This window comes from Camelina sativa, chromosome 1 (assembly GCF_030686135.1).
Source record: "Camelina sativa cultivar CO46 ecotype springtype chromosome 1, ASM3068613v1".
Classification (NCBI taxonomy): Eukaryota; Viridiplantae; Streptophyta; class Magnoliopsida; order Brassicales; family Brassicaceae; genus Camelina; species Camelina sativa.
The window spans coordinates 7,467,012-7,492,795 of NC_141880.1; the positions used below are offsets into that span (position 1 = coordinate 7,467,012).

The 25,784-nt window shown below is 36.9% G+C and overlaps 7 protein-coding genes across 19 annotated transcripts; 5 read left to right on the plus strand and 2 right to left on the minus strand.

Annotated features, from left to right (window-relative positions):
• Nucleotides 1-624: 624 nt before the first annotated feature.
• LOC104782788 (uncharacterized) lies at nt 625-6,213 on the plus strand. Of its 8 annotated transcripts, none has more exons than XM_010507835.3 (12): nt 645-1,367; nt 1,463-1,563; nt 1,673-1,930; nt 2,136-2,378; nt 2,470-2,619; nt 2,896-4,058; nt 4,405-4,481; nt 4,581-4,662; nt 4,740-4,865; nt 4,952-5,058; nt 5,576-5,733; nt 5,817-6,213. In XM_010507835.3, the coding sequence occupies exons 2-12, from the start codon at nt 1,510-1,512 to the stop codon at nt 6,030-6,032; spliced, it is 2,634 nt and encodes an 877-aa protein (XP_010506137.2). In that variant the 5' UTR covers nt 645-1,367; nt 1,463-1,509; the 3' UTR covers nt 6,033-6,213. The 8 variants fall into 8 exon arrangements, 4 of the variants coding, with proteins under 4 accessions (XP_010506120.2, XP_010506137.2, XP_010506128.2 ...); XM_010507826.3 differs by having other exon boundaries at nt 692-1,367; nt 1,463-1,569; XR_015559182.1 differs by having other exon boundaries at nt 701-1,367; nt 1,463-1,569; nt 4,581-4,654.
• LOC104782812 (uncharacterized) lies at nt 6,152-7,566 on the minus strand. 2 transcript variants are annotated; one of them, XM_010507863.3, is made up of 5 exons: nt 7,220-7,566; nt 6,957-7,105; nt 6,745-6,831; nt 6,498-6,656; nt 6,152-6,415 (listed from the first exon to the last, which is right to left on the minus strand). In XM_010507863.3, exons 1-5 carry the CDS (start codon nt 7,314-7,316, stop codon nt 6,335-6,337), a joined length of 573 nt encoding a protein of 190 aa, XP_010506165.1. In that variant the 5' UTR covers nt 7,317-7,566; the 3' UTR covers nt 6,152-6,334. The 2 variants fall into 2 exon arrangements, with proteins under 2 accessions (XP_010506165.1, XP_010506157.1); XM_010507855.3 differs by having other exon boundaries at nt 6,745-6,834; nt 7,220-7,562.
• An 11-nt stretch (nt 7,567-7,577) lies between these two features.
• On the minus strand, nt 7,578-9,617 carry LOC104782829 (uncharacterized). Its single transcript, XM_010507874.3, has 5 exons — nt 9,307-9,617; nt 9,162-9,211; nt 8,719-8,845; nt 8,528-8,635; nt 7,578-8,443 (listed from the first exon to the last, which is right to left on the minus strand). Exons 1-5 carry the CDS (start codon nt 9,422-9,424, stop codon nt 7,821-7,823), a joined length of 1,026 nt encoding a protein of 341 aa, XP_010506176.1. The 5' UTR covers nt 9,425-9,617; the 3' UTR covers nt 7,578-7,820.
• A 2,037-nt stretch (nt 9,618-11,654) lies between these two features.
• On the plus strand, nt 11,655-13,087 carry LOC104782838 (uncharacterized protein At3g17950). Of its 3 annotated transcripts, none has more exons than XM_010507887.3 (2): nt 11,655-11,987; nt 12,175-13,087. In XM_010507887.3, exons 1-2 carry the CDS (start codon nt 11,913-11,915, stop codon nt 12,733-12,735), a joined length of 636 nt encoding a protein of 211 aa, XP_010506189.1. In that variant the 5' UTR covers nt 11,655-11,912; the 3' UTR covers nt 12,736-13,087. The 3 variants fall into 3 exon arrangements, with proteins under 3 accessions (XP_010506189.1, XP_087309267.1, XP_019102446.1); XM_087453141.1 differs by having other exon boundaries at nt 11,740-11,987; nt 12,182-13,087; XM_019246901.2 differs by having other exon boundaries at nt 11,796-11,987; nt 12,201-13,010.
• A 2,088-nt stretch (nt 13,088-15,175) lies between these two features.
• Nucleotides 15,176-19,436, plus strand: LOC104782852 (outer envelope protein 64, chloroplastic). Its single transcript, XM_010507907.2, has 13 exons — nt 15,176-15,522; nt 15,979-16,131; nt 16,262-16,386; nt 16,991-17,116; nt 17,298-17,480; nt 17,565-17,703; nt 17,785-17,953; nt 18,059-18,193; nt 18,353-18,553; nt 18,645-18,772; nt 18,858-18,909; nt 19,006-19,075; nt 19,172-19,436. Exons 1-13 carry the CDS (start codon nt 15,320-15,322, stop codon nt 19,252-19,254), a joined length of 1,767 nt encoding a protein of 588 aa, XP_010506209.1. The 5' UTR covers nt 15,176-15,319; the 3' UTR covers nt 19,255-19,436.
• Nucleotides 19,437-19,571: 135 nt separating this feature from the next.
• LOC104782862 (protein C2-DOMAIN ABA-RELATED 4) lies at nt 19,572-20,952 on the plus strand. Of its 2 annotated transcripts, none has more exons than XM_010507918.3 (4): nt 19,572-19,678; nt 19,785-20,023; nt 20,141-20,236; nt 20,339-20,952. In XM_010507918.3, exons 2-4 carry the CDS (start codon nt 19,877-19,879, stop codon nt 20,627-20,629), a joined length of 534 nt encoding a protein of 177 aa, XP_010506220.1. In that variant the 5' UTR covers nt 19,572-19,678; nt 19,785-19,876; the 3' UTR covers nt 20,630-20,952. The 2 variants fall into 2 exon arrangements, with proteins under 2 accessions (XP_010506220.1, XP_087309292.1); XM_087453166.1 differs by having other exon boundaries at nt 19,574-19,678; nt 19,794-20,023.
• Nucleotides 20,953-21,738: 786 nt separating this feature from the next.
• Nucleotides 21,739-25,328, plus strand: LOC104782866 (phosphoethanolamine N-methyltransferase 1). Of its 2 annotated transcripts, none has more exons than XM_010507940.3 (12): nt 21,739-22,283; nt 22,416-22,531; nt 22,649-22,786; nt 22,883-23,020; nt 23,109-23,252; nt 23,641-23,751; nt 23,847-23,988; nt 24,081-24,361; nt 24,439-24,600; nt 24,689-24,742; nt 24,833-24,907; nt 25,005-25,328. In XM_010507940.3, exons 1-12 carry the CDS (start codon nt 22,268-22,270, stop codon nt 25,101-25,103), a joined length of 1,476 nt encoding a protein of 491 aa, XP_010506242.2. In that variant the 5' UTR covers nt 21,739-22,267; the 3' UTR covers nt 25,104-25,328. The 2 variants fall into 2 exon arrangements, with proteins under 2 accessions (XP_010506242.2, XP_010506234.2); XM_010507932.3 differs by having other exon boundaries at nt 21,939-22,283; nt 22,407-22,531.
• The last annotated feature ends 456 nt before the right edge of the window (nt 25,329-25,784 follow it).

The window sequence follows — 25,784 nt, forward strand, 5'->3', positions numbered from 1 at the left end:
GAAAAAAGATTTTAATGTTTGTAGAGAGTATGTGAGTGGTAAAAATCCTGGACACATTAACCGAACCGGAATCGCTTTGGTTAGAGAGCATTAACCGAATGGATAATGTTTCAGATATCCATGGGTATCGGTTACCAACCAAACCGATATCCATTCGGTTACCCGAAAAAAACCGAACCAATGTTAAAATTATGTTTTTGCCAAGAATCGAACCCAAAACCTCTAAACTATAAAAGCTCGTAAGCACAACCACTACACTACTTCGATTTTCTAACGACTTGAAGCATCTTGAATTACATAATTTTGTACAAATTAAACTAAAAGTCAAAACCGGAACGAACTAATATCATAATATACACCAAATAACAAAATATTTTAAATAATCAAAATATCCAAAAAAAAATTGGACATATATGTTAAAATTTAATTAATTTTTCTTGAAATTAATGTTTTTAAAAAAATTGGACTATTGTGAATACCCCAAACGAACTGAAATTGTAAACCAACTGAATGGATCCTAACTCAAATATCCAAAATACCGGGAATCGAATATATACAATTAGAACCAAACCTAATATCCAAACGCCCAAACCATATTTTAAAAAAAACTAGGTAAATGTAATCAATGATTAGTAACTGAAAGTAATTGCATAATACTACAATTTGATTATTAAGGCATCATCGCATGTAAAGGAAGGCCAGGTGTAATATAATATTAACAGTCTTGTCCTAGATTGTTTATTCCGCCAGAGGAGAGAGAATCATCCTCGTTGTTTCCTATTTTGCCATCTTTTTTACCCAATCATCATCGTTCTTCTTCCCCATCCGAGCTTGATCCATGGCGGTTTCCAAATTCACCGCGTCTGAGCCTCTCCCTTTATAATTCGGTTTTTTTTAACAAGTCAACAAATCCCTAATCTCCTCCCATGGCGATCATAACAGGAGATCGATATCTGGAGAATCTCCAAAAGTTCCTCGAAGAGAGAGCTGATTCGCTGATTGACGCCACCGACGTTCTCAAGCTCAACCCCGCTGGCCTTCACTATGTTCATCTCCGTCTCGAATCTCTCCGTGAACTCGAGCGTATGCTCTCCGGTGCCCCCGTTGACTATCTCCGCGCCTACGTCTCCGACATTGGCGATTTCCGTGCCCTCGAGCAGCTCCGTCGTATTCTCCGCCTCCTCCCTTCTCTCAAGGTCGTTTCTTCTCTTCCTTCACCGGCTCGTGATCCTACGCCGCTCTCTCTTCTTCCTTTCTCCAAGCTTAAGGTCTTGGAACTCCGTGGCTGTGATTTATCTACTTCTTCTGCTAAGGGCTTGCTCGAACTCAGGCACACCTTGGAGAAGTTGATCTGCCATAATTCCACTGTGAGTTTTTTTTTTCTCTTTAACCCTTTTTTAAGTGCATTTCGGCTATGGCATTGAGTGAGGTTATAGCTCTGTTCTGTTCTGTGTTGCTTTAGGCTGTAGACTATAGTTGGAACTATTAGTGTATATTTGGAATCGGAAAATGAACGCTGCAAGGTTTTCATGTCATTTCTTCAGAGGTTTCAGGACACTAAAGGTTCATGTATGAGTTTGTTTTTTTCATGTGATTTGCTTGTCTTTTGACTCGTTTTTGGAAGTCCCTGACTAATATATTTCCGGGTATATCCTCCACTGAATAAATGTAGGATGCGTTGCGGCATGTGTTCGCTAGTAGAATCGCCGAGATTAAGGATTCACCACTGTGGAATAAGTTGGCTTTCGTTTCTTCCGCTTGTAACCGTCTTGTGCTCATGGATGAGTCATTGCAGCTTCTTCCATCTGTTGAGTCGCTTGATCTGAGTCGGAACAAGTTTGCAAAGGTGGATAATCTTCGGAGATGTTTCAAGTTGAAACACCTTGATCTCGGGTTCAATCAACTTAGAAAAATCTCTCACTTGAGTGAGGTAAGGAAATTTCAGGTTTCTGCTTGTCCATCTATAGATTTCATTCGATCTGAAGTTGCTTAACATTTGTGTTTTTTTTTTAGTTACTATCTCTTGAACCATTTAGCTAGTCTTGATAGTTCTAAAAATACTATGGCATAGTTTGAACAGACAGAAGATATAAGGAAATAGTATGACCCATATACCTATTTTTTGGACTATGCAGGTATCCTGTCACCTAGTTAAACTTGTTTTGAGGAATAATGCGCTGACTACATTACATGGGATTGAGAATTTGAAGTCACTTGAAGGCCTTGATGTTTCCTTCAACCTTATTTCCGACTTTTCAGAACTAGAGTTTCTCGGGAGTCTTTCATTCTTGACAGACTTGTGGTTGGAAGGAAATCCAATTTGTTGTGCTCGTTGGTATAGGGCACATGTCCTCAGCTACGTTGCTCGTCCCAATGATGTAAGTTTTGTTTTAGATAAATACAGAAATAGCACCATTTCAATTTCTGCTTGATTCAAAATTCTTTTTCTTATCTGTGCGGATTTTTCAGTTGAAGCTAGATGGCAAACATATAGGGAATAGAGAATTTTGGAAGAGGCAGGTTGTTGTCACCCGCAGGAAAAGTCAGCCTGCCAGCTATGGGTTCTACTCGCCGGCCAGAGAGGAAGCTGATGATGAAGGAAGCTGTAATAGAAAAAAGGTAATCAGCAGAAAGTTCAGTTTTACATATTTCTAATCTGTTTGTGGCTATTATGGCCCTTTCTCCTGCGTGACACTAGACCCTAAGCATGAACAACATAAGAATATATCCAAACCAATTCCACAGGTGTAGTACGGTATGGCTCTCTGAAAAGCGTCTTGAACATACACATCACTCGATAGGCAGCTTCTCTATGTGCTCTTCGAGAGTTTCAGTTTCTTATTGGTATAAATACGTATTGAAAGCTGATAATCGTCCTCTTTTTCCCTTTCCCAGAAGAAAATCTATCGGCTCGCGTCTATTGATAGTGAGGAAGAAAGCACCTACGTGAATTCTGATCAAGAGTCTGCTTCATGTGACCCCGAGACTCTAAGCAAAGAGGAGAGTATCAAGTCTGACCACGAAGCTGATGTCTTTGGTCTAATAAGTAAAGTTGAACAGTTGAAGAAAGAACGTTCTGTTCTTTGGCTTCGAGAGTTTAAGGAGTGGATAGATCATCCATCAGAGGAGTTTGTGGATGTCAGAAAAAAGGAGAACAGTACTGATTCAGAGGAAAAGTATTACACGAAGAATTCAAATGAATTCAATGGTGAAACATTGAGATATGCACCAGGGAATTTACCAGGTTTCCAAATTACAGATCCAACTCAGACGCATCAAGCTTTTTTTCTCGATGGGAAGCCAGATGAAAATGGAAACATGTCAACATCGGATGCTACTCAGGATATGACAGGATCAGTTTTGCCCTCATCACCCCCTCATTACCAAAAGGATGTCTTACACCGGCGTCAGAACCTGGTGGAAGAAATCTTACAGCTATCAGCAGATTCGTATTCAGTGGCATCCTCTGATAGCACAAGCAGCTGCAGTGAAAATGAAGATTATGATTCTGAGCAATCAAATCCTGAACAGGATACGTTGACTCTTAGTGGGAATAAAGGCACAAACTTCCTTGACTCTCAACCAGAGAAGAGTAGCATCATAAAGACTTGGAGGATAGATGATTCATTCAAAGCAAAGACCACTAAAATTCTTTCGAAACTGCATAGAAGTGAGCTTGCTTCTGGTGTTAACCAGATTTACCATTGGTTTGACAAACGGAAAAGCAAGAGGAAGCATAGAAAAAGAGATGTTTCCTTACTGGAGGAAAATAGTGTCATAAATAATGGAGAAACAACTCATAGAAGTGATGCAGATATCAGTGATTCTAGTGAAGATGAATATATTTCTGATCATTTTCAAGAAGGTTCCTTGACTACGGGTTGTAACAGTAAGAGAAGTACTAGATTTTTGGGACCTGAAAAATCCCTTGAAGTAATAGGTGGTCTAGTGGAGGAATACTTTACAACAACACAGCCAGATTCCAGCGTTGATGAGACTTGTAGGATATTCGTTACGTGTGACTGTATACTACCACAAGAATCTACCTGCAAACAACAGTAAGTTTTGTTCTCTCTATAATTGTGGTTTCAGTTCAGGTGAAAGAAAGTAATCTGAGTCACTTCTATAGTTAAAAGACTTATGATATTTTGACAGAGGCATACTGAGTAAAAAAAAGTCACTGAGGTCGCATAGATCTGCTTCTTTAGACTTGATAGGCTTTTGTGATATTCAATTTGAAAATGGAAAACTAGTCGATGGAATTGGATGGAGATGTTTTGGGTTCCTTTACCATTCACATGTATGAATAATTTGTTCTTTAGTTTTATTATAACTACAAATTAGTCATGAATTTACAAGAGTGGCAGCTCTTCTTTTCCCCCTGACAGTACTCTGTAAATGCAGGGAAGTGGTGTTGCTGCTGAGTAGCCAAGAAAAACTGTATGTGCTGCTCGTGGGTGTCTCTACTGCTGATTCACAAAGTTAGACTGCTCTTCCCTATCGTCCGCTTTTATTCTTTTCCGAATGTGTTATGCTCTGTTGATATTGACTTACTTTTCGTTGAATCCTCGTGCCTGCAGAGAGTAACTTAAGTTTATTGTGTTCGCGTACGATCGATGATATACAAGACGTCTCAGTTGGTCTAGGACTTCAGGTTGTGAGGTTAGTTTTTAATGGCTCTGCTTTTAAACTTGATTATGTGCCCATGTCCCTGACCTCTCGCTTTCCTTTTGGTTTAGGCTACGCTTTAGGGAGGATGCGGAGTACATTTTCATAACAGGGAGCATTGAGAAAACAACAGTTTTACTCAGTATCATAAAATTCTTGGATTCTCAGGTTACAGATTCAAAATGTTCTTTGGGAAGGTGAACCATCATCATCTTTTTCTTCAGCTGTTTTACTATTCTTCTTCTGTCTTCTGATTGGACATGTATTGAAACTTAAATGGCAGTTTGGAGAATGTTCAAGTGGAATTGTTTGAGAAAGATATATGTAGGGGTATGAAGCCAAGTATATTCCAGTATAATGTTCTCCATTTTCATGGCAGCACTCTTGGAGGTATAAGCTCTCTCTCTCTCTTTTTCATAACATTGACTGTTGAGTGAGAAATGGTTCACCTCAAATGTCCACTATACATGCCATTTGACCCTAAAACCATAAGTGAAGTAAGATCTCTAAGTGTATAACCCGATGATTTTGCCTAGATAGTCGTTCGACCAGATCAAGATCAATAGCTCATGATTTGATATGTAGTGTGTAAACTCACATTCACAACATTAGATTTATCATTTGAGCTTTAATAGATGGCATTTCTGTGAAGTCTCTGATCTACATGGACCCTGCAAATCTCAGGTTTTTGGCTAGTCAGTGCTACTCTACTAAAAGAAATTATTTAATACTCAATGTGATGTCCTAGTCTAATAAATATGGAGATTAGACGCAGTTCATGATACTCTAGCGAATTGAGCATGTTTTATTTCTCTTAATAGGGTTTTACTAGCTTACAAGTCATGTATATCGAGCTGTTTCAGCACTGACCATATACTATAGTATTAAATCAATTTTCCTTGAACAGATGTGACGTGGCTTCCACGGTCGCTCTTTGTGGCGGGTGGACATCTCTTCATATGCAATGAAGACTTCAGGCAGCTGAGTTCTCTACTGACAGATGCTTCTTCTGCTCCGTATTTCTCACTTGACTCAACCTGCTCCATCTCCGACATATTTGAGATGGTAACAATGTTTATTCTTTCCCTTTACTCTTAAGTATGTCAGTATTTCTTCAGTTGTTCATGTGCAGTCTGTTTAATATCCAGGTTATTGAATCACGAAGAAGCCCATGCTTGTCACTGAAGATCAAGCATAAGGATTCCACATTTCAAACCAGACAAAAAAGGACAGTGAATTCAGTAACATGGAAGCTCAAGTTACTCAGCACCGAGTGTGTACTTAAATTTGTTGCTCTAGTCAATGGACTTCACCCAGATTCGTCAGAATCCCCGTTGCTCGTAAGGCATTTGGGTGAGAGATAAGTCGTGAATGTTTATAACTTGATGTATTTGTTCATAACTTCATATTCATTTGATTCAATTTGTTCATGAGTTTTGATTTATCTAGTATAAAGCCCTGGAGGGTCCAGTCATCTGTGGTGTGTTCAAAATATTCTTCGATTTGTATATTTTTTAAGTAAGTGTGCATCATTCATACAACAAACAGCAAGCAAGAAGAAAGAAAACAGAAAAATATCTGGAATTTTTTTTTTTTTTACTATGAAAGCCTGTGCTGTTTTTATTTTACAAACTTTTGCAAGTGATGGAACACAAAAGGAGAGAACCTACTCAACTTTGGTCTTCTCTTCATCTACCTGTGCCATCAATGCCTCTAACTCTGCCTCGGATAAGCTCTCCAGCCGTTTCTGCACATTACCAAACCAACCATATATGTTAATGTTGGGTGAAGTTATGTAATCGAAAACCCTGATTAAGAAGAGCACAAACCTGCATGACTTGAGACTCGTAGTCACGAAGTTGCTGGGCATAAGTCATCTCTTTGTTACCAACTCTAAAGATGTAAGTAGAAATCCAACCCAAAGTCAAACCCAGCACCAGTATCAGCTGTACTGCATTCCCTGCTTGCAGCGGATCCACTCCCACATACTGCCCCATTTCACAATAACAAATGGGTACTCAGGAAAACGTAGATAAACTAATTTGATATCAATTATATTATTAGATAATGAATTACCTCAAGTCCACTCTCTAGACCGATACCAAGTGCTGTCACTCCTACCCCTATCAACAGAACATCCTTTCTCGTGTATCCGAAAGGTGTCTTCTACATATAACCAAATTATTACACAACAGAGTTTGCGCCAGGACATAAGAAACTACTACAAGTACTACTACGATGATGAGTATGTAGAATTGAAAATTTTGAAGAGATGGGAGATGAGAGACCTTGGTTTTTGTGGCAGAGTCGTCTTCAGTTTCAGTAGAGTTTGAGCTAACTCTGCATCTCATTCTTTGTTTCTCTCTTTTCTCTACTACTGATGATGACAATCCATGTCCCTCGAATCTATGTAAGACTTTCTTCGCAGCTCTAAATCCTGCATCATCTCAAACAAAAAACACAGGATAGGTTTTACCATCGCTTCAGCTGTAATAAAATCATACGTTTTGTCGAAAACGAGTGCGAGAATCATCAATTCTATTGTGAGAACCTGTAATTTGTTGCCCAACCGGACGAAACCGTATAGCCGCCGACAGAACCTCCTGATTCCTGCATATATTCGAAACTCCGTACGGTAGAGAAGCCATTTCTGTGTAACCCAATTTAGCCTGTGGTTACATGTGAAAAGCGAAACTCAGAGAGAGAGAGTAAAAATAGCGAGGCGAAGAGATTAGAGAGATGGGTGGTTGATATTTCAGGCCACGCGCCCATAGGCGTTTTGGTTTCTTCAGTTGAGATTTAGAGCCTCTAGTTTAGAGATGCGTGTCTTTTGCTTAATTTAACTGGACTCTTTTTTTTTTTTTTTTTTTTTTTTTTCTCCTAGTTTCAGTTAACAAATGGACCAAATGTTTAGAGGATACTTGTGCAAAAACCAAAAAAACAAAGCAACTTTTACAATGATGTCAAAAAACCCGACTCAGTTTGGTTTTATTATTTGAAAACCACTCTTCTTACCGATTCAATGAACCAATCAACCCAGCCCTTTATTCCACCCCAACATCCGCAGATATGTAATGAATGGCAAAAGAACAAACTCGATCAGCAAAACATAATACTAAACACGTCCACCATCTAAACCATAACTCTTTCACTCAAGCTGAAAACTCAAACAGCATTGTGTGCTGGTACTTCTCACCAGCTTTAACCACAACAGACGGGAAATTCGACTGGTTAATCGCGTTTGGGAACCCCTGTGTCTCAAGGCACACACCCGCATGTTTCCCGTAAACCGCATTCCCTTTCCCAACCACTCCATTCACATAGTTCCCTGTATAAAACTGCATTCCAGGCACATTTGTCCACAAGTTCAGTACCCTTGAGCTAGCACCGTCACTGAGCTTCGCTGCGTGTTTCAGCCCCTCCTTCTCTTGATCAGGACAGTCCAACACGTAGTTATGATCATATCCGATACCAACCTCTCCAATAGACTCGCCTATCCGTTTCTCCTTTGTGAAATCGAAAGGAGTCCCCTTTACCGGCAAGATCTCCCCTGTTGGAACTGTGTATTCATCAACCGGCGTGACGTGAGACCCCAGAATCTGAATCTTATGGTCGAGAATGTTTCCTGAGTCATGACCCGCCAAGTTCCAGTATGTATGCTGTGCTAAGCTAATGGGAGTGTCTTTGTTCTCCGGAACAGCCTCCATGTCAAGTCTCATCGTCGTGGCTGAGGTAAGAGTGTATGTCGCCGTGACAGAAACTGCACCGGGGTAACCTGTGTAGATGACCGTAAACATTATTTAGCTACCTAATCAAATCACATAGATATCATAAAGAAACTAAATGAATATGTCAGGACCTTCTTCTCCATCGGCGCTGTGATATATGAAAGTGATGAATGGTTTTTCACCGTCTTTCTTGTGCCCTGCAACTTCCCATATCTTCTTATCGAAACCCTTGTTACCACCTGTATAGTTTTAAACCCGATATTAAGTTCATGGAAAGCTAATAGAAGCATACAGAGAAGATAAAGTTGTTATATATATATACCGTGGAGACTATTGGGAGGCTTGTTGATGGCCAAAGTGTAGTTGACTCCATTCAGACTAAATTTTCCCTCTTTGATCCGATTTGCCACACGACCAACTATGCACCCAAAGAACGGTGCAAGCCCTTTCTGTAACACAATCATATCATATATCAGATATTCATATTCATAGATATAAAACCACACACACAAAAGTTCATTACTCCTTACCAAAAAAAAGTTCATTACTACTGTTACATAATTCATATTATTTTGAATTATCATCAAACGTTATACCACACGTTACTTTCTGAATTATCATTACTACTCATAAGATCTGTTGCTGCTTATAAACACTATCTATTCATCCATAAGAGTTTGAATTTGGAGAATCAAACACACCCCAGATCGGTTGAATTTATATGGAGATCAAACAAATTGATTATGTGAATTCGAGATAGATTACCACATATGGATCCACCGATTCGAATCCGAGAACTACATCAGCCAATTTCCCTTTAAATAAGAAAAAACAAACTCGTAAATCAGAGGATTGAGATTTGGAGGCATAACAGATTGAAATCATCGTCAGAGAATAGAGGAAAAGGAACCGTTCTTGTCGGGAACAGACAAAGAGGTGATGGTGGCGCCGTAGTTTGAGATCTTGACCTGCATGGTGCCATTGTTGAGCTCGAAGATCTCTGGGGTGTTCTTGCTCTGTTCCGCCATTAGAGGAGGGCTCGAGGATTAAATAAAATTAGGGCTTTAAGATTAGAAGCGAAGTGATTCGATGATGGACTGAGATGTTTGATGAGAAACAAAACAAAGGGGAAGTGATCAGTTTGGTTTTGAGTTTATAAACCAAATCCGTAATCTCGTAACTGATCAGTGTTGACGTCATCCAAAAGGACCAAAACTATATAGAAAAAAAGTTATCCACTAAAAATCCAAAACTATATAGAAAAGAAAAAAACAAAGATAGAATTTTGATATAATTATCAACAATTTTGATAAGTAATTTTTTTAATTTTGAATCTTTCACCAAAAAATATATATTTATTTATTTTGAATACGAAAATTTCTTTTGATTAGTAGTATTAACAAAAGAGGTGAAGAGGGTATTACTGTATCTTGTTTTACCCAAGTTAAGAAAGGGTATTTACACATATTGTTATTAATTTATGTATATTTTGAATGCATAGAATATTTTGATTTATGTGTTTTTTATAATTTCGAAATTTTAAACAGTGTTGAGTGTATATTTGGTTTACTTACATGGTAAATGTTAAAACATATTTAGATAAGTACGTTGTTTAGACATCGTTAATCTTTTACACGGAACATATATATAATGATCGTTTTGAAGTTTTTAAACAATAACGGTATCCTTAAAGATATTAAATCCAAATATCCGATTTTAATTTAGTTTTAGTTTGGACGATTCCCATAACTGTTCGCTTTTAAATAATTAATAATTAGAAAATATTTTATCGTCCAAAATTTTTGGGTAAGAACATAACTAAAATTTGTGCTTTTTTCATATATATATATATATACTTAATTTCCTTTTGCAATAAAATATTTGTTCAAGTAAATAAATTAAAAAACTACTTATCTTGTGTTTTAGAGAGTATTTACAAATAAGTTGTTTTACATATATTTTATATATCTATTAAAATAAACTTGAATTGATTTTTATTAATTTCACATATCTTATATATTAATTAAATTTATATTATTAAGGCTATACTGAACACTTTACTATTTTAAAATACCTTCTAAAGTAATTTAATTTTTATTTTAAATTGTTTTTAAAATTAAACTGTATTTATTTATTTGTTCCTAAAACTGTGAGGAAAAATATGCACAACTATTAACTATAATTTTCTTTTTGTTTCGTTTTTTCCTAAAATATTTATAAATAATCAGAAATTTAGATTAGATTTATTATGTATTTAAATGTTTTCCTTAATTAAATATTCAAACCGATTAAGATTTAGGCAAGATTATCGTTACATAATAAATATATTGTTAGAGAAAATCGGGTCAATAATTGGGTATTAAATCATCCACGGGTATATGATTAATTTGAAATGTGAGAGAATTAGATACTAATGTATCTATAATTACTGATTACTAACCATTTTATTTAAAAACTACCAAAACAAAGTTATTGTCCAAAAGTTGGTTCATGAGTACTTCTGCTTTAATAGTATTGATACAAATCCAAAAGTTACCAACTTTTTTTGGTAAAAACTCCAAAAGTTATCAACTAAAATCAAAGATAGAATTTTGATATAAACCTTGGCTGTGGATTTTAAAAGTGTTTTTGGTTTTAGATTTTTTAAAAAACTACTTTCAAGCCAATCAAGATTATCCAAAAATTGGTTTTCCTAAAAAATAGGGAATCCAGATTTTGTTGGTTTTTGATTATTTTCAAAGAAAAACCAAAATCTTTTACTAGTTTTTCATTTTTTTAGCCTAACTTGAATTCTTTTTTATGTTTTTCTTTTTTCTTAAATAAATTTTAACACATAATCAAAAAACCATAAACTAAAATCTAAAATCTAAAAACTAAAAACTAGAATTCAAAAACCAATTAAAAACTTGTAAACATTCATGGCCATAGTCAACAAATTTGATAAATATTTTTGACGAGAAAAAGAAGGGAAATGATAAAATATACATTATCATAAACAGGGTCTTCGCGTGAATTTAGATATTAGCTCAACTTTTTTTCAGGTATCCTATGAAAAAAACGATGCAACCTATAAAAAGCTTAATTTGTACTGTAATTTTATTTTCGCAAATTTCAATATGCTCTCAAGTCTCAACAAGACTCAACCACCATGTATCAGCTTTTACCATAAGGTTAGCAACAAAAACTGTTCCCATAAAAGATTCTGATATTCCCCATTACAAGAAACCACTAAATCAAATTTTATTATTCTAAAAATTTATCAGGCCATCGAAAGAAAAATAGTGTAACAGATGGCAAAGAAGTCTTTCAGCTAAATAAAAGAAGCACAATCATTTCAAAAAGCAAATCAATTGTCACTTTCTTCTTCCTCACCTATCATCCCCAACCAAAACCAAAAAACACTTTCCTCTTTCTCTCATTACGAACTCCCCCAATCCAACGCCGTTTTAAAGTCCAGTGAGACGCAATCTCTCCAACATCATCAAATCCGTTTTGAAACCAGCGATTACAGAGGAGATGCAAGATCCACGCAATCATGTTCCATCTTCTCCCACCATCTCCTCCGTCTCTTCCTCCGATCTTGATACTGAGGTCAGTTCCTACAATCATAGATTGAGCTTCATTTACCCATAAATCTCTCTGCTTTAAAGTATCAACCTTTTAACTAGAAAAGTAGTTTAAAGTTCCAAAGGTTGAGTTTTTAGAACTTCCAAGAAACTTCTTATTGTGAAGTCTTGATTTGGTTTTTTGCTTTTTAATTGGTGATGTGAGGATTTAGTCTACAGGATCCTTCTTCCATGACAGAAGCATCACGCTTGGAACGCTTATAGGATTTAGTTTCACTGCAACGATGCCGATGCCATTCAGAGCTTCTTCTCACCGCCACGTGTCACCTTCCGTAGCAATCTCACGAGCTTCCAGCTCCAATGCAAGACGCCTCCACCAGAGGAAGCGTCCTCCTTCATCGAATTCCGCTGAGCCTGAGCGGCATCGCCGCCGTAAATGGTGGCGTTTTTGCCGAGACGACGATGACGACGCCGGTATCCACCGTGGTACCGGAGATTCCAAGCGGTCGTCGCTCGGAGAGTATCTAGAGGTGGAACGGAGGTTTGGAGACGAAGCGGTTTATAACGCAGCGGAGGCGGCGGAGCTAGAGGGTGCGGTGGCGCGGTACCAAGATCAGCAGCCGGTTATGGGAGAGCGGGCATTGTTCGCTGACGGGAGGGTTCTTCCTCCGGCTTCGGCTGAGATGGTTACCGGAGAAGGTACGCCTGTGGCAACGGCGCTTTGTAGATTCCCGGTTTCTTTAACCGGTATATGCAGCGGTGGCGGAGGATAATACACGGCGGCGTTATGCGTGTCTTTGTTTTGATTTTTTTGGTTGTATTTAGAATATTTAATGTTTGTAATTCAGTTTTTAGAATCGGAACCATGGTTTTGTAGAAATATGGGATGTAATTGTAGTCAAGAGTAATTATTTGGGGAATAATGATTGATTAAGGAGAAATGAAGTAAGAAAAAAAAAAAAGCATTGAGCTGATGGCACATGCAAAGCTTTCTGTGTAAAATTGAGGTTGTAGAACCATTTAGAGATGATGGCAGTGGCAAATATTTCTCAAACTTTCATATGTACTACGAGGGTAGTATCTCTCATATGAGTTTCCAAACTACAAAAGTTGATTATGGGAAGGTTTTGTTTGAGACAATAGGAGACGATCTTATAACTCACAATTTGAAAGAGCACCTCTTAAGTTAGAATTCGATCGTCATTTGTTTAGTGTAGCATATGATTGTTACGTTGAGTCTTTTCATCATAGAAATCGTTGCTTTTTGAAGTCCAGTATTATTTTGAAGATGTCTAGTCCTATAAATGTTTCATGAATTTTGGTATAAGGAAGCTGATGACATGTTGTATGGCCCTCGTGTTGGGAATATATGATGAATAATGTCGATGTGATTTTTGCCTATGTAAATTGTGGGGTGAGAGCTCTTTCATTTGTCTCGCGGCTGACCCATCAATGAATTTGAGGGAATGTTCAAAGTTTTTGTTGTATTTAGAATTTCCAATATTTGTAATTCAGTTTCTAGAATCGGAATCATGGTTTTGTAGAAATATAGGATGTAATGTAGTCGAGAGTAATTATTTGGGGAATTATGATCGATTAAGGAGAAATGAAGGCTTATTAGATGGCTCATGGCATTAGTAAGAAAAAAGCATTGAGCGCTGATGGCACATGCAAAGCTTTTTGTGTAAAATTGTGGTTGTAGATACATTTAGAGATTATGGCAATGACACATATTTCTTGGTGTAAAACAAAAATTTAACTTTCATATTTACTACAAGGGATTATCTCTCATATGAGTTATCAAACTACAAAAGATGACTGAGCCTTCGAAATAAGCTATATACGGGAAGGTTTTGTTTGAGACGATCTTATATATCTCGCAGTTTGAAAAGATCATCTCCAACCCATTTAAGATTAGTCATTAAACATGAATTTTGATCATTAAACATGTATTTTGTATCAAACCAAAATAGAATGTAAAGAAACAACAAGAATATCATAATGTTAACATGAAAATTTGGAAGCATACTAGAACAATGTACTTTTTCATAGCATCAAAATCACAATGCGCATTTTCAAAACAACTACAAACGCATCTTCATATTTGCATTCAATTTTATTAAGATCCTAACTATATAATATATATGTATTAACAAAATTCATATCTATTGCCAAATTTTTGATGCATGTAAAGTTGTGGTTCATGTTTGAAAAAATACACTCTAGTGCAACACAAAAGAACAAATTCATAATAATTTCAGTTGACGTGGTTAGTAGTATAATGTAACTTGGATTTATCACAAGGCTATGACAACTGATTAGAAATTTATATGGTCAATCAAGGTGAAAATGCATAAGACAAATAAGATGAAATGTCATGAATTCATTATAAAATTATCCAAATAAACAAATAACATCCAAACTGAAATCATTTATCATTCGCATGTAGGCTTAGTGTAGGATTGAATTATCACCTTCTTCGCAAATCAATCTCTGATCTCGAGTAGATAATGTGCAAATGTTGTCTCCTGATATGTGAACTGGTCGCGAACCACCCATCTCCGCAAACCCAGTCATTTCCATCTCCTTTGTCGTCTCTCCAATTGAACTCCATAATGTTTGTTTGGCCAAAGCGTACATCAAACTTGTAAAGATGCGCAAGCAGCCTGAGTTCAAATGTTATAATTGATATATTTTAACTTAATAAAAATTTTACAATTATGAATATCTAGACATATTAAATTTTTAAAATTACACAAATGGTTTATATTGTAAGATAAGTTATATGTCATGACAGAGTTTGATTGATAATACTAAAAATAAAATATTATTAATATGATACTTCAATATGGGTTAAATTCTATTATTTTCTATGGTACATTGGTTCTGGTTTTTGGTCTATTTGATACAGAAATATATATTGACTGCAAAATTTTGAAATGACAAAATATTTTTTGAATTTTGGGAGTTTAAATAATGGAATAGCTAAAAAAAATTGATGTGCACAAATCATAGTTTAGTATAATTAGGGGCGAATTCTTATAATTTGAAGTTGGAACACATCATCTATATCTATTTTTTTCACTTGTTAGAGCTTTTATTTTGATATGCTTAACTTTTTTTAAAAAAATTTGAGTGAAATTATAGGAAAAATGTTTGGTATGTCATATGTTTGTCTATTATATTTTATTATTGAATTAATCATTATAAAACGACGTCAAATGAAAACCATTGTAGAGAATAAACCTCAAGCAACGCAACGCACACAAAACAAAACTCTTTTTTTATTCACATTTTAGGGTCTCTTTCTCTCTTATCTTTAAAGCAGTAGCAGTGAGAGCACAAGAAACGTCATCGATGGCGTCTCAGGCTGCGAATCTATGGGTTCTTCTTGGTTTAGGACTCGCTGGGATTCTTATGATTTCCAAGAAGCTCAAGAAGACCGTCCGTGAAGATTTCGGCGCTTTTCTCGATAAACTCTTGCTTCTTCCTCCTCCCCCACCTGCTCCTCCCAAAGCTCCTCATCCACTCACCGGCCTCACTTTCGCCGTTTCCGACTTGTGAGTCTCCCCTTTGTTTCCCCCCTTTCTTCTCTCTTGCCCTGCTCTTCATATATATATATATATATATATATATATTTTGATTGGGGATTTTAGATTGACAAGTTTCCGCTAGGGTAGTCAAAATTTTTGTTTGACCAAATATTGGAATCTTCGTTGACTCCGTTCTATTATAATTCTGTTCGTGAGCTTTAGAGAGTATGGCTGATTGATTTTGAGCAACTTTTGCTTGTTGTAGACTTTACTGTTGGATCTTTGGAGATTGTGTTTGTATGTTTTAGGTTCTATCACCCAAGTTTTGGATGAGAATCATGTTGAGTCTACTTAAAACAGTCTTGAGTAGGAATTATTTATCTACTAGATGTGTATTATCTCATTCTCTCCTATGAACTTTTGACATTTTTTGTTGTTAAAGGCTGGAAATTCACGCTTTCTCTCCTTCATTTGTTTTTCAAGATTCGATATTACAGGCTACGTGACTGGCTTCGGTCATCCAGACTGGGTCAGGACGCATGAAGCTGCTTCTTCAACTTGTCCTGTGGTTTCAATTCTCGTTGAAGGTGGAGCCACCTGTGTTGGAAAAACTGTAGTTGATGAACTTGCGTTTAGGTTTGTCTCTGAATCAATTACATTATGTTATATTGTTACCTGTAGTTTGTGATTCCAGTGTTGAGATTTCTGTTTTATCAGGATTTATGTATTTTGACTCCTTTGTATTGCGGTTTTTTGTTTTCCTCAGTATCAGTGGAGAAAACAAGCATTACGATTCTCCTACAAATCCTGCAGCTCCTTCTCGTATTCCTGGTGGCGCTTGCAGTGGCGCTGCTGTTGCTGTAGCCACTAAAGCTGTGGATTTTGCGTTAGGTGAGTTCAGTAGATACTTTTTTCCTTGTCAGGAAATTTTGGTATGATATAACTGGTTCATTTAGTAACAAAGCATTGCATAAACTTTCAAAACATGGTTGATGCTGGTTATCTTCCTTAGGAAAATTCTGAAACTACTAACATGTTTGATATTTAGATTACGTTTTTTCATCTAAACCGCCACCATATTGCAGTTTCAAGCAAGATCTCGATGTATGTATTAATAAGGTCATTTTTGCATGCATACTGCTTTCATCATAAACGTGATAGTACCGAAGCCTTTGATGGAGATGTAAGAATCACTGAACTAAAACATACTCTCCTGTAAACTTCGAGTTACAGTAGAGACGGGATAAATCCCAAAAGAGAGAACCACACCCCTACTTTTCTGTCTAGGCTATCTAAGAGCTCGTGAACTTATTTGGCCTCTTATATTATTGCTTGATTTAGACTCTTATGGCGGTATAGTAAGATAGCTCCATACGGATTTACATGGTAGTCTGTCACTGGCTCGTCCCATCATTTTCTAAAATCTTAACCGTTTAATGGTTGGTTCTGGTTCAATTGCTAAAGAATATAGTTTTGATTACTTGTATCATTGTAGGCATCGACACAGCTGGCGGGGTAAGAGTGCCTGCAGGATACTGTGGCGTTCTTGGATTCAAATCTTCTCATGGGACTATTTCAAATACAGGAATCATACCAGCATCTTCAAGTCTTGACTCTGTTGGTATGGATATATAAATCTTTGAATATTACCTTTTGTGGTGGAATGATTTGGATCTTATATAGGCTAGGTTTTGATTGCTATATACTCATAACGCAAGATGGCGTCGTTCATATGACTATTTTATACTTTGCACCATTATATGAGCATTATGTCGATTCTTATCAATAGATATTGGCTTCAGGATGGTTTGCCCGCGATCCAATCACCCTACATCGAGTTGGCCATGTACTCTTGCAACTTCCATTTGCCACACAACGGAATCCAAGGCAAATCATACTAGCCGATGACTGTTTTCAGCTGTTAAAGATCCCCGTGGACCGGATTACCCAGGTGGTGATCAAATCAGCTGAAAAGCTTTTTGGAAGTATGTCCTTTGCTCTTCCTGATAATACTCCGTCTCTGTTGCATATTCCGATTATAACAGCATTATCCTTTGTTACATATTTAGGACAATTGCTGAAGCATCAGAACTTCGAGAACTATATTGAAACTAAAGTTCCTAGCTTGAAAGAGTTTGCTAGGACAAAAGCCGTTGCTAAGGTCCCAACATCTAGACTACTAGCGAATGCGATGCTGCTTCTTCAAAGGTTTGCCGATTGTTTATTCACCAACAGAGGATGAGTGAATCTTGATTTTGAACTCTAAAACAATCTTGGCATGTATTGTAGGCACGAGTTTCTTCAAAATCATGGGGATTGGATCAACACAGTGAAGCCAGCTATTGATCCTGTGATTTCGTCACAAATGTGTGAGAACCCAGAACTAACCAGTGAAGATATTGAGAACCTGAATGCAATCAGAAACGAGATTCGAGTGGCTATTGGTTCACTTCTCAAGGTATTCCTGCTCTTCCATGTGATGTCCACAACTTGAGCGAATCAGTTTATATGTGTCTTCACTGATCTCTCTTTTGTTCCCCACTCTGTAACATTACGCGTCTAGGATGATGGCATTCTGGTTGTTCCAACAATGCCATCTGTTCCTCCAAAACTTGGTAGCAAAGAGATAACCTCTGAGGACTATCAAAATCGAGCTTCAAGTCTGCTTAGCATTGCTAGCATTTCAGGATGTTGTCAGGTTAAGCCTCTCTCTTTCTCTCTTACCTGCCATGGCAGTAAAAATGCTGTCAGTATAACCTCTGTGCCCTCATACATATCAAAGGCAACCACTGAACAGTCAGATTAGCAAAGCCAGTCCACAGCGTATGTGTCTTACATTTATCATGCTGATATTCAGGTGACTGTGCCGCTCGGACATCATGAAAAGTGCCCTGTTTCAGTATCTTTCATAGCAAGACACGGTGGTGACCGCTTTTTACTAGATACGGTGCAGACAATGTATAAATCTTTGCAAGAGTACTCGGGCATTGTTGCTGATCCCAAATCTTCTAAAAAGACTATCACGCAAGAAGAGTTAGCCGAGATTGCGAAAGAGAAGGTTAATTAATTTCCATTGCAGGTCTCATTTTCTCAGTGGCGTTATCCTCCTTAATCTAATCTGTTCTTTGTCCCATTATTATGTAAACCAGGGGAACCAAGCATTCAAAGAGAAACAATGGCAGAAAGCTATTGGTCTATACTCGGAAGCTATAAAGCTAAGTGACAAGACTGCTACCTATTACAGTAACAGAGCTGCTGCATATCTTGAAGTTGGAGGGTAAATGTTTCTCAGATCCTTAGAAACTTTTTTTAGTGAGCTATCTTTCCATATGACATTGCCTTGACAAATCATTTACATACAGCTTTCTTCAAGCCGAAGAAGACTGTACGAAAGCAATCACCCTCGACAAGAAGGTAACTTCCTTTAAACACACAGAAGCAAGTTTCTCTTGTAATATAACACTCTTTTGGTTTCTAACACAAAGATGGGTTTTTGGATTTTTCTTTCAGAACGTCAAAGCCTATTTACGAAGAGGAACCGCAAGAGAAATGTTAGGCGATTACAAGGGAGCCATAGAAGGTAACAGAATCAAATTGGCTTTAGCCTTTTAGAATTTGGCAAAATAACACTGAAAAGATTTATCTTATTGTCGATTTTCTTCTTTAAAATCTGCAGATTTCAGATACGCACTTGTGCTGGAACCAAACAACAAACGAGCGGCTCTATCAGCAGAGAGACTGAGAAAAGCATTCCAGTGAGATAGCTTCTTTTGTCCGTGGCTCACCGATTATTGAGAAAAGAAAACGGTTGTTCCTTAGAATTTCTCCCAAGAGTATAGGCCAATTTTGTTACGCTTCTCTTTTGCGCCTGATATTTAGGCATTCTTATCTAGTAGATACCTTTTGCAAGTCTTCGCCGGAAATGGAAATTATATTTTCTATACTGTTTATTTTAACGTTCTCCAAAATTGGGTATCAAAAAAACTACTGTTAATCCTAAACACTATATACCGGAATTCCCGGTCGACGTCTAGTCAACCTCAAATAAGGTTCTCTTTATCAATTTCTTTTCTCGGACGTTATCTTTAGCAAAGCGACCTGCCGTAATCTTTAGCGATGAAAATTTAAACGAAACAAAACTGGAGGAAAAGCTGAAGAGACACATTTGAATCATCATTCACGGGTGAGTTGATTCGTTTAATTTTTTGACATAGAGATTTTGAAAACCCTTTTATCTCTGTTGTGCTTTTTCCCTGAGAACTAAACTAATGTGTCGTTTGCCTATTAAGTTGTTGCAGCCTTAAATAAAATAAATATAAAAATATAAAAAAGATCATTGAAAAGTGAGTAAGAAGATCATCGGGAGAAATAATAAAAGGAAATGACAATGGCGTGTCCGGCGAGGAGAAGCTCACTAATGGACGATCTCTTGGGACTTCTTAGAATCCGCATCAAACGTGGCGTCAACCTAGCCGTCCGTGATATCAGCAGCAGCGATCCTTATGTCGTCGTCAAAATGGGCAAACAGGTTAATCCAATCATCAATATTACAAATTTCTCAATATATTATATATAACCAAATTTTTTGCTTACATTCATACATCGAAAACATTCTTAAAACTTTCCAAGTTTTTTTGTTTTGCAGAAATTAAAGACTCGTGTTATTAACAAAGACGTAAATCCAGAATGGAATGAAGATCTGACTCTCTCCGTTACAGACTCCAATCTTAACGTCCTCTTGGTATTTCTTACGTACATTCTAAACCATATATTAGTTTTTTTTTTAACGTATGATGTTTGTATGTATATTGATAAAAACTAGTATACAATATGTTATATGTAGACGGTGTACGACCACGACATGTTTAGCAAAGACGACAAGATGGGTGATGCTGAGTTCGAGATAAAACCGTATATTCAGGCTTTGAGGATGCAACTCGATGGACTTCCTAGTGGAACCATTGTTACCACGGTTCAGCCCAGTCGTCACAACTGTCTAGCCGAGCAGTCTCAAGTGACTTGGGTTGACGGTAAGCTCGTCCAAGATCTCGTTCTCAGATTGCGACACGTGGAATGCGGAGAGGTCGAGGCTCAGCTTCAGTGGATTGACCTCCCTGGCTCCAAGGGTCTATGAGACGTTTTTTACCGTTATTTTGAGGTTTTTTTTTAGTAAAAAAATATTAATCTTAAACCACAAAATCAAAACAAGAACATAATTAAAGTGGGGGTGAAACAAGTAATTGGATCTTAAAGGATAGAGAATTAGAAACGCGTATTAATCCATGAGGATATAAGGATTAAGAACGTTGAGGGGAAAGTATTGTTCCCATATGGTGACCGAGTCCAAGTCGAGTCGTGGTTGTGTGGATGTATATTTCGAGTTAGCAATGCCTTAAGGCTTTAATTAACATGCATATATATGTAAAAATATCTTATATATCCATTTGTTTATTGTTCCATAAAGTTGTGAAAGTTTGATTGTTTTAACACACAACTCATGTAGTGTTTTCGTTTTCACAAAACACAACTCATGTAGTCATGTAGTGTTTTCGTTTTCATAAAACACAACTCATGTAGTGTTTACAGATAAAATTTTAAAACAAACGTGATCAAAAGGTTTTGAAAAAGTCAAAGTGAAACGGTAATCGTCTCATTACGTACACACCCTTTGTATTTAGGGTAAATTTGTGAGGAAATCATGTTATATACTATACGCAATGTATGTTACGGAATATGGATTAACAAATTATACCCAATATTAGATAGTTACAAAATTTGACTCAAACTCAATCATGATCCTCTGTATTAATAGAGGTGTATGTGTACGTTACTGAAACACAAGCTTAGGTAATTATGGTAAAACAAGATTCACCTCTAAAGTAACCACAATTATTAAGTCTATAAAGAAAAAAAAAAAAAAAAAAAAAGGAAAAGAATCCAAAAATGAAAAGGGAAGGGTAGGTGAAGAGAATCCAGATGTAGACGAATGAGTGATGCACAATGGCGCTTTACGACGACAAAACACGTGAGCCATAGTTGTCCTTTACTACGACGTGTCACTGTAATGAGTGATCTAACACTAATAATTGTCAAGACCGTGACAAGAGTGAGTGAGGTTAGTACCTACTAGTAGTATATGATATTTTCAAAGATTCGATTGAATAGTAGTATACTAGTATGATATATAATTATGTAGTATTTAAGTTTGATAGATCCCCAGGGACCCCAAAAATCTCGGTTCCCAATGAACGATCTAGAGATTCCCTTCCACCAACTCCCCCAATAATTACTCAACCAGTGTATTTTGAAGTGTATGAAAAGTATATAGTAAAAAAAAATATTAACCATAACTTAAGGAATTGACAGAATAACATTTGACTAAATAAATTATACGCTTATTATAATAACCGGTTTAAATAACCCGACGGTTTAGTAAAAGAGTTATACAGTCAGGTAAAGTAAAAAGTAAGTCTACGAGAGCTCCGGAGGTGACGCCGCATCGTTCCCCCTATAAAAAAGGGCGCGCACCTGATGAGAGCCACACACTCAGACTCTCTCTCACACTCTTTCGCTCAGATCTGAATTTTACATATTTTTTTTTCTCCGACTCGAGACGTTTGTGAGAGAATTGATGCAGCAGAGAGGACGATCCGTCAACCGTAGATCTCGAAGCTTCTCTCGATCCAGACTCGCCGTCGAAGGCCATTAAGAGAACTCTCTCCGAAACGTATCATCTTCTTCCCCTTTTTTTTTTTAACCCAAAATTTCCGAAATGGCTGCAACGTACGGTAAGATCAGTGATTCTATGCATCGTATCGTTTGATTTTGCTTAAATTAATCGAAATTAGGGAAAAATAGAAGAGAATGTGAGAAATTGATTTCGATTTGATTTGATTTGATGTGATATCGAGTGAGCGTAGAGGAAGAGCGTGATATCCAGAAGAATTACTGGATTGAGCATTCGGCTGATCTGACTGTTGAAGCTATGATGCTTGACTCTCGTGCTTCTGATCTCGACAAGGAAGAACGTCCTGAGGTACACTTTTTTTTTTTTTTTTTTTTTTTTTTTTTTTTTTTAATTTCAATGTTTGTCTCCTTCAGTGACATTTGAATTTTGTGGAATCTGATGGGTTGATTTAATTAATTTGTGTAGGTACTCTCTTTACTCCCTCCATATGAAGGCAAATCTGTCTTGGAACTTGGAGCAGGTATCGGTAGGTTCACTGGTGAATTGGCTCAAAAGGCTGGTGAACTCATTGCTCTTGACTTCATTGATAGCGTCATTAAGAAGGTTTTCTTTTTGATTCACCTTCTTAGTTTTATGTTTCTTTGCTTCATGACTTTGTTTGTAATCTTGTATGTATGTTGCATTCCTTTTGTCTTCTAGAATGAAACTGTTAATGGACATTACAAGAACGTCAAGTTTATGTGTGCTGATGTTACATCCCCTGACCTGAAGATCACTGATGGATCCCTTGATTTGATTTTCTCCAACTGGCTCCTCATGTATCTTTCTGACAAAGAGGTATAAGATGTTCTCTTCTTTTTTTATTAAAGATAACAAGATGAGGAATGAAATTGAGTTTTTAAGCAACTGTTTGGTTTGGATTCAGGTGGAGCTTTTGGCAGAAAGGATGGTTGGTTGGATCAAGGTTGGTGGATACATATTCTTTCGTGAATCTTGTTTCCACCAATCTGGGGACAGTAAGCGCAAATCCAACCCGACTCACTACCGCGAACCCCGTTTCTATTCCAAGGTTTCTACTTCTCTTATATCCAGTTGATAGTTACATTTCCAGGACTGCGATTTTAATTGCTTAGTGGTTAGAAATTAGAATGCCTATGCTTTAGAATATGTTGAGACTTATGGAAGTCTCAGTGGGTTGAGGTGATTAGTAAAGGATAGATAACCACTTGAATATCCTCTTATTGACTGAGACAGAAATGTTATCTTATCCTTTGGGTGTTTGTTAGTTTTGGTTTATCGGACTCTGAAGTAATGTAGTGGTCACCACTCACCATATATGTAGTTGAATTGTCTCTAAATCTGTTTGAGCAAATTATTGGACAACTTCAAGTACATTCACTTAGTAGTTATGTGGCATTTGTATTTTACTGACTAAAACTGATGGTGAATAAATGCAGATCTTTCAAGAATGTCAGACACGTGATGCTGCCGGGAATTCATTTGAGCTCTCTATGATTGGATGCAAGTGCATTGGAGCTTATGTGAAGAACAAGAAAAATCAGAATCAGGCAAACAAATCTCTTTTAATCAAGATTGTTTAGTTTCCTATTATTCTATGTAAGATCTTAATCATGAACAACATTCTTTGTTTTGTGGGATGCAGATTTGTTGGATTTGGCAGAAAGTCAGCTCAGAAAATGACAGAGGCTTCCAGCGTTTCTTGGACAATGTTCAGTACAAGTCCAGTGGAATCCTACGCTATGAGCGTGTCTTTGGTCAAGGGTTTGTGAGCACTGGCGGACTTGGTAAAATCCCTATTCGTTTTTGGTTGTGTTGTGTGTTCGCCATGTTCTGTGTATTAATTTCAAGTTTGTTTGTGTCATGTTTCTTGGATCAGAGACAACCAAAGAATTTGTGGAGAAAATGAATCTGAAACCAGGACAGAAGGTGTTAGATGTTGGGTGTGGCATTGGTGGAGGTGACTTCTATATGGCTGAGAAGTTTGATGTTCATGTTGTTGGTATCGACCTCTCTGTCAACATGATATCTTTTGCATTGGAGCGTGCTATTGGACTCAACTGTTCGGTTGAGTTTGAGGTCGCGGATTGCACCACAAAACACTACCCAGATAATTCGTTTGATGTCATTTACAGCCGAGACACCATTCTGCACATCCAAGTACTCAACTTTTGCTCATTGTTCTCTGTTGGAAGTTCTATCATTGCAAATGCTTACTCATTCCCTCTCTTTTCCAGGACAAACCAGCTTTGTTCAGGACTTTCTTCAAGTGGCTTAAGCCGGGAGGTAAAGTTCTCATCAGTGACTACTGTAGAAGCCCAAAAACTCCATCTGCTGAGTTTTCTGAGTACATCAAACAGAGAGGATATGATCTCCATGACGTTCAAGCTTATGGGCAGGTTGGTCTTGTGTGTCAAGGATATATGTTTTTGCTGTCCCTCAAGGCCCTTTGTCTATATTCCTTCTGACATTAAATCTTCAATGTAGATGCTAAAAGATGCTGGCTTCAAAGACGTGATCGCAGAGGACCGGACTGATCAGGTGAATGAAACTAACATATATACATATATATATAAACCAAGGACTGTAGCTATAACATAGTATATTTCTTTTGGTGCTATGTATCTACAGTTTACGCAAGTCCTGAGACGTGAACTAGAGAGTGTGGAGAAAGAAAAGGAAGAATTCATTTCCGACTTCTCCAAAGTAAGAATCTTTCAGGATTGGAAAATGAAATCTTTGTGTTGTCACAATATCTTAAGCTGTCTCTTATACAAACTATGATGCATCTCACGAAACGCAGGAGGATTACGATGACATTGTTGGAGGATGGAAGGCAAAGCTGGAGAGGTGTGCATCGGATGAACAGAAATGGGGACTCTTCATCGCCAACAAGAATTAATCAATCAAAAAATTATATCCTCTGTTTTCTTTCTTTCTTCAATAAACATGTCATTTCCGCTAGGTGATGATAAGCATGATACAGTCAGTGTTATGTGATCTTTGAGTGGTGTTTTAAATCTTGTTACTTTTTTTTTAATGTGATATGTGTAAGCAGTATTATGTTTGGTCCGGTCTTAAGACTTCACTAGTAAAATGCACTATTTGATTTGAAGAATTTTCTAAATGCATTTGTGTTATACGCATTTGACCGGATGTTTCAATTGTAAATTTGGCTACGGTTAGGTTCAACTTAAACCGAACTAGGCATATACATTTCCTTTATTGGCATTAAATTTGATTCAGCGTTTTAGTCAAATTATCTCACTGTATTTTTTTTTTTAAATTAGACCCTTCGGCTGTGTTGGGGTCTAGGCGCCCAAGTATTTAATTTGTATTGAACAAGATATTTACCCGCGATATATTGTGGACTAAATTTGTTTAAAAAAATGCAAAATGTGTTTTGTTTGATAGATTAAATATATATATGTAACTAATTTTTATATTTTGTAAATGTACAGTATTTTGCATCTATATATTATGTAGTGTCCAATTTTGTGTTTTAGGTGTATACAATGTATTTTTTATAATATAGGAAAACAATATCATACAGTTTCTTAAATATTTAAATCGTCGAGAATTG

Bases quoted from the DNA above. Each gene is read 5' to 3' on its own strand.
- LOC104782852 (XM_010507907.2), top strand. From the start codon at position 15,320: ATGGCGTCTCAGGCTGCGAATCTATGGGTTCTTCTTGGTTTAGGACTC. The intron at 17,704-17,784 runs GTTTGCCGATTG...CATGTATTGTAG, and splicing joins GCGATGCTGCTTCTTCAAAG to GCACGAGTTTCTTCAAAATC. The intron at 18,554-18,644 runs GTTAATTAATTT...TATGTAAACCAG, and splicing joins CCGAGATTGCGAAAGAGAAG to GGGAACCAAGCATTCAAAGA.
- LOC104782812 (XM_010507855.3), bottom strand. From the start codon at position 7,316: ATGGCTTCTCTACCGTACGGAGTTTCGAATATATGCAGGAATCAGGAG. The intron at 6,835-6,956 runs GTCTCTCATCTC...GGTTATATGTAG, and splicing joins ACTCTGCCACAAAAACCAAG to AAGACACCTTTCGGATACAC. The intron at 6,416-6,497 runs GTTTGTGCTCTT...GGTAATGTGCAG, and splicing joins ACGAGTCTCAAGTCATGCAG to AAACGGCTGGAGAGCTTATC.
- LOC104782829 (XM_010507874.3), bottom strand. From the start codon at position 9,424: ATGGCGGAACAGAGCAAGAACACCCCAGAGATCTTCGAGCTCAACAAT. The intron at 8,846-9,161 runs GTAATCTATCTC...ATTGTGTTACAG, and splicing joins AATCGGTGGATCCATATGTG to AAAGGGCTTGCACCGTTCTT. The intron at 8,444-8,527 runs GTCCTGACATAT...TCATCTACACAG, and splicing joins CAGCGCCGATGGAGAAGAAG to GTTACCCCGGTGCAGTTTCT.
- LOC104782866 (XM_010507932.3), top strand. The intron at 22,532-22,648 runs GTACACTTTTTT...TAATTTGTGTAG, and splicing joins ACAAGGAAGAACGTCCTGAG to GTACTCTCTTTACTCCCTCC. The intron at 24,908-25,004 runs GTAAGAATCTTT...CACGAAACGCAG, and splicing joins TCATTTCCGACTTCTCCAAA to GAGGATTACGATGACATTGT.
- LOC104782788 (XM_010507818.3), top strand. From the start codon at position 927: ATGGCGATCATAACAGGAGATCGATATCTGGAGAATCTCCAAAAGTTC. The intron at 4,663-4,739 runs GTTAGTTTTTAA...CTTTTGGTTTAG, and splicing joins CTAGGACTTCAGGTTGTGAG to GCTACGCTTTAGGGAGGATG. The intron at 5,059-5,575 runs GTATAAGCTCTC...TTCCTTGAACAG, and splicing joins TCATGGCAGCACTCTTGGAG to ATGTGACGTGGCTTCCACGG.
- LOC104782838 (XM_010507887.3), top strand. From the start codon at position 11,913: ATGCAAGATCCACGCAATCATGTTCCATCTTCTCCCACCATCTCCTCC. The intron at 11,988-12,174 runs GTCAGTTCCTAC...GTGAGGATTTAG, and splicing joins CCTCCGATCTTGATACTGAG to TCTACAGGATCCTTCTTCCA.
- LOC104782862 (XM_010507918.3), top strand. From the start codon at position 19,877: ATGACAATGGCGTGTCCGGCGAGGAGAAGCTCACTAATGGACGATCTC. The intron at 20,024-20,140 runs GTTAATCCAATC...TTTGTTTTGCAG, and splicing joins TCGTCAAAATGGGCAAACAG to AAATTAAAGACTCGTGTTAT. The intron at 20,237-20,338 runs GTATTTCTTACG...TGTTATATGTAG, and splicing joins CCAATCTTAACGTCCTCTTG to ACGGTGTACGACCACGACAT.